The sequence below is a fragment of the Gekko japonicus genome, unplaced genomic scaffold (assembly GCF_001447785.1).
Source record: "Gekko japonicus isolate JY-2015 unplaced genomic scaffold, Gekko_japonicus_V1.1 scaffold2234, whole genome shotgun sequence".
Lineage (NCBI taxonomy): Eukaryota > Metazoa > Chordata > Lepidosauria > Squamata > Gekkonidae > Gekko > Gekko japonicus.
In genome coordinates, this window is record NW_015163155.1 from 63,684 (window position 1) to 73,036 (window position 9,353).

Sequence of the window (9,353 nt, forward strand, 5' to 3'; positions counted from 1 at the left end):
CTGCCATTAGCGCTGCTGCCGTTGCCGGCAGCCATAACTTTTTAAAGAGCCCCTAACAAGAACTGGGGGAGCCAGAATGACCTCTTGCAGTGTGATGGCCGAAAAGCAACCAGAGAGGCGGGGGGAGCATTTTGCCCCCCTCCCCCCTCCGTCGTTGCCGCTGCCATTAGCGCTGCTGCCGTCGCCGGCAGCCATAACTTTTTAAAGAGCCCCTAACAAGAGATCAAATTGCCAACATTCGCTGGATTATGGAGAAAGCAAGAGAGTACCAGAAAAACATCTGCTTCATTGACTATGCTAAAGCCTTTGACTGTTCAATTGATAAACCATGAGGATCCATGAGGATCCTGCTTTGGAACCATGTTTTTGTAGAATGATGTTGTCACGGAGCTGTGGATATATGACTTCTGTGATGCATTCTGTCGTGGAAAAGGGTAAAAGTCGGATCTACATGGATCCTCATGAATTCATATTATCTTTACATTGAAACGAAATAAAACCACCATCATATTGTAAGCCATGTGTTATATAGGGGTCACCACAAAAATCACGCTCCCACAGATTCGTGGCACCACAACAGCTCAAAGACATGATTCCAAAATCTAGATACACTATATCCACAGCATTGCCAGAGTCAACCATTTTGGTAACTCTGTCAAAAAAGGAGATAAGGTTGGTCTGGCATGACTTATTCTTGATAAACCCATGCTGGCTACTACCAATTAACTCATTCCATTCAAGGTGCTCACAGACAGAGCGTTTAATAATCTGCTCTAGAATTTTTCCAGGTATTGATGTCAAACTGCCAGGCCTGTAATTTCCTGGGTCTGTCTTTTTTCCCTTCTTGAAGATAGGGACAACATTTGCTTTTTTCCAGTCTTCCGGCACAACACCAGTACTCCAGGACATCTCAAAGATTAGAGTCAGAGGCTCTGAAATAGCATCTGCAATTTTTTTAGCACCCTGGGATGCAAACCATCTGGCCCTGGAGATCTGAAAGTATACCTATTTCTTTCCTGTATCAGGCGTGAGCTGTAATCTTAAACATGTCTCAGTTTCCCTTTGTTCAGATATAACCAAATAGGTATGCATACAGCTGTAGCCTTGCCATGGGAATGAAAGATTTAGTGTTAACTTGTAAGAAAAGTGCTGAGATGCATGCCTGTTTGGAAACTATCCAACTTCCAACCCCAGTGCTGAGGTGAGGAAAATGTACCCTACATATATTCAGAGGAGCACTGATATTTCTTGACACATCTTGTGCAGTATACTTAAGGTTGCAAACTGCTGCTTAAGAAATCCCTCTGTAATGATTTCATGTTTTGGTGTGCGTGTTTCTTTAAATGTTTAGTTTGACTGCAGTAATGTAAGAAGAGTGATAGAGGGAGACAAGTGTGATGTGATTGGCTGGTGACTGAGAATGTGGGAGGAGGGATGTCTCTGAGAGGATTCTGTGCGTGATGTTTGGGGAGAGAGCATAGTCTGTGTGACTATGAGAGTTGGAGTCTATTCTGTGTGAATAAGACAAAGAGTTTAGCCTGTGTGGCTATATATATGAGAGAGAGAGATTAGACTGAGTGTCTAAGCCTGTCAGAGTGGAGTTTTGGAGTTTGAGAGACTGTTTGTGATACCGAGCTTTGCCAGTTATATTTACAAGTTCCTTTCTTTAGCAACAGTTCAAAATAACCAGAAACCTATTTTGTTCTTTATTAAATAAATCATTTTTTGTTTAAACTTATCCCAGCAATCAGAATAGTCCTTCCTCAGGGCCACATAGTCCTCTGAAGTGCCCAGACCCTGGGTCATTCTACCACAATAGAGAGATTTGGAATAATTTATTCCTGGTGGCAGCAGAAATCTACCAAGGTCCCGGTCACACGGGCCGGAAAATGCAGGGGGGGGAGCGTGGCTGTTTGCCCCGGAGCAAAGTAACGCGTGGCAGCCCGATCACATGTCTCGTGGAGGTCCTGTGGGTATGCCGTTAGGTGCTGATCACACAGCTATCCTGCAGCGTGGCAAAGAAGCGGTGTGGTGCGATCACACTGGCAATCGCTAGGCAGCACTTCTGTGGCAAACGGGAATTTTTTCCCCTCACCACAGTGTGCACATGTGCCGGTGGGCATTTGTGCGTAATCTTAAACATGTCTCAGTTTCCCTTTGTTCAGATATAACCAAATAGGTATGCATACAGCTGTAGCCTTGCCATGGGAATGAAAGATTTAGTGTTAACTTGTAAGAAAAGTGCTGAGATGCATGCCTGTTTGGAAACTATCCAACTTCCAACCCCAGTGCTGAGGTGAGGAAAATGTACCCTACATATATTCAGAGGAGCACTGATATTTCTTGACACATCTTGTGCAGTATACTTAAGGTTGCAAACTGCTGCTTAAGAAATCCCTCTGTAATGATTTCATGTTTTGGTGTGCGTGTTTCTTTAAATGTTTAGTTTGACTGCAGTAATGTAAGAAGAGTGATAGAGGGAGACAAGTGTGATGTGATTGGCTGGTGACTGAGAATGTGGGAGGAGGGATGTCTCTGAGAGGATTCTGTGCGTGATGTTTGGGGAGAGAGCATAGTCTGTGTGACTATGAGAGTTGGAGTCTATTCTGTGTGAATAAGACAAAGAGTTTAGCCTGTGTGGCTATATATATGAGAGAGAGAGATTAGACTGAGTGTCTAAGCCTGTCAGAGTGGAGTTTTGGAGTTTGAGAGACTGTTTGTGATACCGAGCTTTGCCAGTTATATTTACAAGTTCCTTTCTTTAGCAACAGTTCAAAATAACCAGAAACCTATTTTGTTCTTTATTAAATAAATCATTTTTTGTTTAAACTTATCCCAGCAATCAGAATAGTCCTTCCTCAGGGCCACATAGTCCTCTGAAGTGCCCAGACCCTGGGTCATTCTACCACAATAGAGAGATTTGGAATAATTTATTCCTGGTGGCAGCAGAAATCTACCAAGGTCCCGGTCACACGGGCCGGAAAATGCAGGGGGGGGAGCGTGGCTGTTTGCCCCGGAGCAAAGTAACGCGTGGCAGCCCGATCACATGTCTCGTGGAGGTCCTGTGGGTATGCCGTTAGGTGCTGATCACACAGCTATCCTGCAGCGTGGCAAAGAAGCGGTGTGGTGCGATCACACTGGCAATCGCTAGGCAGCACTTCTGTGGCAAACGGGAATTTTTTCCCCTCACCACAGTGTGCACATGTGCCGGTGGGCATTTGTGCGCATCCTGTGGAGACTTAAAAAACAACATCCGGTTTGCAACGGGACATGGGCGGGCGGCGGATGCCACGGGATTCCAGCGGAGACGCGATCAGACGCCCGCCCTTGCCCCGCGTTTTCTGGAAAGTAGCACATTGTATGTACTAGTTTTTTACTCCGTATCTTCGACACGGGTGCACTACGCTTCCCAGATGTTGCGATGTGATCACGCCCGGAAAATCCGCCTATCATCTGTATCTTTAGCATGGCAAATGCTCCATGTGAACGGGGCCCAAGTTCATGTACACAGAGTATGTTTTAAAGGAGAAACAGACTCCCCAATAAGCAGGACGCCACACCCTGATTTGAGGACAGTATGTGGGAAGAGAAGTCAGCAGAGATATGATGTAGGATTGCCAACTCTATATTCAGAAATCCCTGGAGATTTGGGGGTGGTGCTTGGGGAGTAGAGGGTTTGGTAGGGGAAGGAACTTAGAGCCCATCCTCTGAAGCAATCATTTCCTCCAGGCAGAACTGGCATCAGCATACCCTGAGGTGGGGCAGCTGTCAGGGCCCAGGGGGTTTTGCAGGGCCCACTGCCACCTACCACATGCTTCCCCTACTGCACACATCCATCTCTTCCCTACTTGCTTGTTTGCTAGCACTGTGCCATCCATACTCCTGGAGGTACACAGGGAACAGGCATCTGTGAGTACAAGTGGAGAAAGGGGTCTTAAAGGGTGAAGAAAGGATGCACAGGCATGTCAGAAGAGCCCTGCTGGATCAGACCAATGGTACATCTCATCAAGTATCCTGTCTCACACAGTGGCCAACCAGTTCCTCTGGAGCAGGGGTGGCCAAACTTACTTAACGTAACAGCCACATAGAATAAATGTCAGATGTTTGAGAGCCACAAGCCATGAACAAATATCACACACACATTCTTATTGAACAGTATGCAAATTTGCTTTTTATTAACATTAAATTGGACTGTGTGAAAGAGCCACATGCGGCTCCTGAGCTGCAGTTTGGCCACCCCTGCGAGTCTGGAGGGACAACAACAGGGCATAGAAACTGAGACCTTCCCCTGATGTTGCTTTCTGGGTCAGGTGGGAAGGAAGGCATGAGAAAGGGGCCTAGCAGTCATGCAAAGGAGAGAAGGGGAGCCCCAGGCCCCTGAAAATCTGGAACAGCCCTGCCTTCAGACAAACTGCTCTCTGTAGTCTGCACATCTGTTATAATTCTGGGAGGATTTCATGGCCCACTGGGAGGCTGGCAACGCTAGGTATAGTTGGACTAAGACCAGGGAAACCAGGATTCATCTCCTTCCTCTGGTGCCAGCTCCATGTTGGGAAATACCTGGAGATTTGGGGGGGGGGGTGGAGCCTGAGGAGGGCAGGGTTTGGGGAGGGAAGGTATTCCCACAGGGTATAATGCCATAGACTCCACCTTCCAAAGCAGCCATTTTATCCAGGTGAACTGATCTCTGTTGCCTGGAGATCAGGTATGATGGTAGGAGATCTCCAGCCTGTCAACAAAGCGGCTGTCTTGAACTTGGTTGCCATGGAGATGTGGGGGGTGCCAACAAGAATGTATACTTTCATTTCTGGCCTCTGTGCCATTATCTATCTGATGTGCCATGTAACCTTGAGACCTGCACTGTCTTTGGTATTCTCTTTCCCCTGGGAATTTTGGGCCCTTGGTTGGCGAGCTTGTAGTTTAGGTGTGATTGGCCAAGAGCCACTAATGTCTCATTTGATTGCAATATAAGAAGAGATTGGATTTATACCCTGCCCTTTACTACCCAAAGCTGTCTCAGAGCTGGTTACAAACTCCTTTCCTCTTCCCCTCCCCACAACAGACACCCTGTGAGGTAGGTGGGGCTAAGAGAGCTCTGACAGAAACTGCTCTTTTTCAAGAACAGCTCTTATCAGAACTGTGGCTTGCCCAAGGTCATCCAGCCAGGTGCAAGTGGAGGAGTGGAAAATCAAACCTGGTATCAAACCCGGTTCTCCCAGATTAGAGTCCGCACACTTAACCACTACACCAAACCCCAGTTCTGACAAAGAACGTTGAGTCTGGATCCTGTCACTGTCTCCATTAACTTAACTTCTTCTGAATGTTATTGGGAACTGATTTTTCCAGGGACTCTGACACTATTTCTTTTGCCTGGCGATCAGGTGTAATCCTAGCAGATTTCCAGCCACCACCTGGAGGATGGCAACCCTATATGAAGCTGGCTGCCCTGGGCAATGCTGGACCAGTCACTCTTCTCTAGACTAACCCACCTTACAGTTTTGCCAGACGTAGCTCCGCCTTCCTACTTTTTTTTGGCGAACACTACCCGCGCGCAAGCGCGCAAACACTCTTGCAACTCAAGGACAGCCATGCACTTCCGGCCGGTTCGTCGGCAACTGCGCAGGCGCCATTTCCCAGCATCACCTGAATTTCCGACTTCCACCTTCCCCGCCTCCTCTTCAGCCCCGGCTTTTCCCATCTGCCCTTGCGGGGCGCGTAGCCAAAGTGTCTGTGTCCTGGTAATGCTCAGGAAGGGAGAAGCCGGGGGAAGGGAGCGCGAGGGAGGAATGAATGGTGGTGCCTTGGTGGGTTCATGTGGCGCCTGCTGTGGGGGGCGCTGAGGGCCCTTCCCGGCCTAAAAGCAGGGAGGCAGTGGCTGGGCTCTCGGGGGCCTCATAGCACCGCCATGGAGCGGGCCGTGGTGCGCTGCATCCCGGCCGAGCCCAAGCTCAGCGTCTCGTTAGTCCTGGGAGACGGCAGCGCCCGGCATATGCAGCGGGACCAGGCGGAGCCTCTGGGCCGGGCACTGGCCCGCATCGCCAACAACGCCGGCAAAGGCAACGCCAAGGCGGCCAAGAAGAGCAAGAAGGCGCGGGCCGAAAGTGGAGCGCCGCCGCCGCCACTCCCCGCCGTGTGCCTCTTCTCCCAGGACGGCCAAGCCGTGGCCGACGACGTGCCCAATGCGGAGGCGTGGCAGGACGGGACGGTGCTGCAGATCGGCGAGACCCGGTACCGCGTGGAGCGCAACCCGCCGGCCCTGACAGAGCTCCAGCTGCCGCGCTCGCTCCTAGCGGGCTTTCCGGTGTGCCCCAAGGTCCGCACCGAGTTCGGCTCCCCCGCTCATTGCCTTTTCCGCTGGTACCAAGAGCAGAAAGTGGAGCTGGGAGTAGCTGCGGCAGCCGCTGCAACGGGCTGGGTGGAGACGCCGGGGGGCACTGAGCACGTCTTCATGCCCAGCAACGCGCACGGCTTGCCGCGCGAAGTGGAGAGCGGTGGCCCCGTGGAGGCCGGCCCGGGCGCCTGCACCTTCGACGCGCGGCATCTCTACACCAAGAAAGTAACCGGGCCGGGTCTCATACGCACCGTTAGTTACAACATCCTGGCCGACATATACGCCCAAACCGAGCTCTCCCGGACTGTGCTCTATCCCTATTGCGCTCCGTATTCGCTGGAGCTCGACTACCGGCAAAACCTTCTCAAGAAGGAGCTGGCCGGTTATAGTGCCGACATCATCTGCCTGCAGGAGGTGGACAAGTCGGTCTTCACGGACAGCCTGGGCCCTGCGCTTGATGCATTCGGCCTGGAAGGGCTCTTCAGGCTTAAGGAGAAGCAGCACGAGGGCCTGGCCACCTTCTATCGAAGAGACAAGTTCAGCCTGCTCAGCCAGCATGACATTGCCTTAAACCAGGCCCTGCTGGAAGATCCTTTACACAAAGAACTAAGAGACCAGTTGGCTCCCTATCCTGAAGTGCAGGAAAAGGTGCAGCAGCGATCATCCGTCCTTCAGGTATAAGCAGATCTGCCTGTAGGCAGTCTGAAGGGGCATTATAGGTATAAGGAAACAAAGTCGGTGGTAACCAGAAATAAAGACGGGCAGGGCTCTTTTGCTTTTAATGGATAAGCAGCTTCTGATGAATTCAGCGAAAGAGCTGGAACTGCTGAATTACTTCTAAACTTCTATTAAAGAAAGAAAGGCAAGACCTGTCCTCCATTATGTCTGGTTACTCTACAAGCAAGGTTGCCAGTCATGTGCAATAACTGTTTCAGGTAGTATATCGGTGGTGGAAAGTTCCATCAAGTTGCATCTGACATGGTTGACTCCATAGGGTTTTCAAGGCAAGAGGCTTTCAGAGGTGATTTGCCATTGCTGGCCTCCATGTAGCGACCCTGACTTACTTGGTGGTCTCCCAGCCAGATGCTTACCAAGGCCAACCCTGCTTAGCTTCCAAGATTAGGCTAGGTTGGGTTCTGTTAATTTCCGTTAGTGCCTGTCCTGCTCTAGAATGTGGCTTTAATGTTGAAACAGCATCATGGTATGTTGGTAATAATAATTAAGGCCTTTCTTGGAGTTGCAGTATTCAGTGGAGTTGCACTGTGTTTCATGGAATAAGACTTGGAAAAAGAGACCTGGGAGCACAGGTGTGAAGGCTGGAGGGTGTTTTTCCTAGGCCTTACCCTCCAATTTTTCAGACAGAAAAATTGGAAATTTGGTGGAGTACTGCAAAAAACTCCCTATGAAATAATTTCTCTTTTTGAATCAGTGAAATGCTTTTAAAGGCAAGGTGGGCATGCTGCGGACATGAGCAACTTTTAAATCCCAGATGCATTTCTGCAACTGGATGGTACCTAATCTTCATGAGGGAAACATGCACGGCTTTCACTGCTTCTCAACAGTTGCATGCCTTTTTTTGTTCTGACACGCTTGAGCTTGTGATTGACATTTTCACTTCTCCCTCAAACCACTGTGACACATTACCCCCAGACTGGGTAAAAAGTAGCCTATTGCCCAACCATGAAGGGGGGACAAAAAAAGATCAGGAGATGGAGCAGAAACTGCACCAAAGCCTCAGAGGAAAACGGAAAGTCTCATTGTGAACGTAGCTCTCTCTAAGCAGGTGCATGTGCAAAAAGATATCATAAGGTTTAGTTTTCTCTCAAGTACTGTTTTTTAAAATTTTTATTTTATATTTTTAATTTTTTATTATTATTATTTATAATTTTATTTTTAATTTTGCTTTTACAAGGCTAAGACAGTTATAACTTTTAAACTCCATAAATATATCCAAGGATAGCAAGTTTTATATGCTAAGTTGTAAATGATATATCTTCTTTTGTTAAAGTAGTAAAATTAGTTTAGATTTGATAGGACAGTAAGTATTGCATATATTTCAATTATTCTCCAAATTGCTGGTTTTTCTGGGGGGGAAACAGGAAAAACCCATTTCCCCCATGGTTTTAATTTTTTTAGAAACTGTACATCTCTGCCTGGGAGGGGCAACACTTTATTTCACCCATGCTGTCTAAAAGTGTGAGGAGACATGGAGAAGGAACACCACAGTTTAGGAGCAGCTGTCATCCCATTCAAGTAGAAGTTGGCCCCTTAAGGTAGCACAGAATTGTTTCCAGAAGTATAGTCAGATACTGAGGAAAGCTATGATATGAGAACTCATGAACTGTTTCTTGTAGGTTTCAGTTCTTCAGTCTACAAGTGATCCTTCCAGAAAGGTTTGTGTTGGCAACACCCACTTATACTGGCACCCAAAAGGTAATTCTGCTATTGTAGTTCATGAGCTATTGTGAAAGGTTGTTTGGGGGCAGGGTAGTGAGATACAAACACAGCGTTATAATTGTGCATAGTGTGACCTGCTATGGCTGGAGTGTGACATTCTTGCCATATGAGGGAAAAAATTGTTATGAGTAGGGGGCGGGGTAGTGGCTTAATATGTGCTTCCCCCCCCCAAGGTAGAAGAAATTCACATTCTGCTTTCTGTGGTTTGTAATTGTGACATAGAAAAAGATATTAAGTTAACTGGAGGAAAGAAGGGGTTAAACACACTTGGGCCAGGGGATGGAGCACTGTGGAAAGATACCATTTTAGAACAAATTAAGTGCAGTAAAAACTATGGTATCCAGCACTTGGTTAACCAGCAGCCTGTTCCACAACAACTGCCTGCAGTGAGAGTGGGAGGAAAAAGAGTGGGCTCTGGGTCTTGGCCACAGGTGGGGCACCTGCTGCTGAAGGAGGATTGCCCATGGCTGGTAGTTGGCCAAGAAGCACTCCTTGCTGCTGTGTTGCTTTGTGTCCTGCAGCAGAGAAGCAGGCAGCACATTTCTCCCCCCCCCCCCCCCCCCCC

The 9,353-nt window shown here is 48.4% G+C and overlaps 1 protein-coding gene across 1 annotated transcript in view; it reads left to right on the forward strand.

The window, feature by feature from the left end:
* The first annotated feature begins 5,715 nt into the window (after positions 1-5,715).
* The window catches only part of PDE12 (phosphodiesterase 12), a 4,875-nt gene continuing 1,237 nt past the window's right edge, over positions 5,716-9,353 (forward strand). The window contains exons 1-2 of the mRNA XM_015407064.1: positions 5,716-7,006; positions 8,686-8,764. Of these exons, the coding sequence (XP_015262550.1) occupies positions 5,813-7,006; positions 8,686-8,764 (1,273 nt within the window). The 5' untranslated portion in view covers positions 5,716-5,812. The remainder of the gene's footprint in view (positions 7,007-8,685; positions 8,765-9,353) is intronic.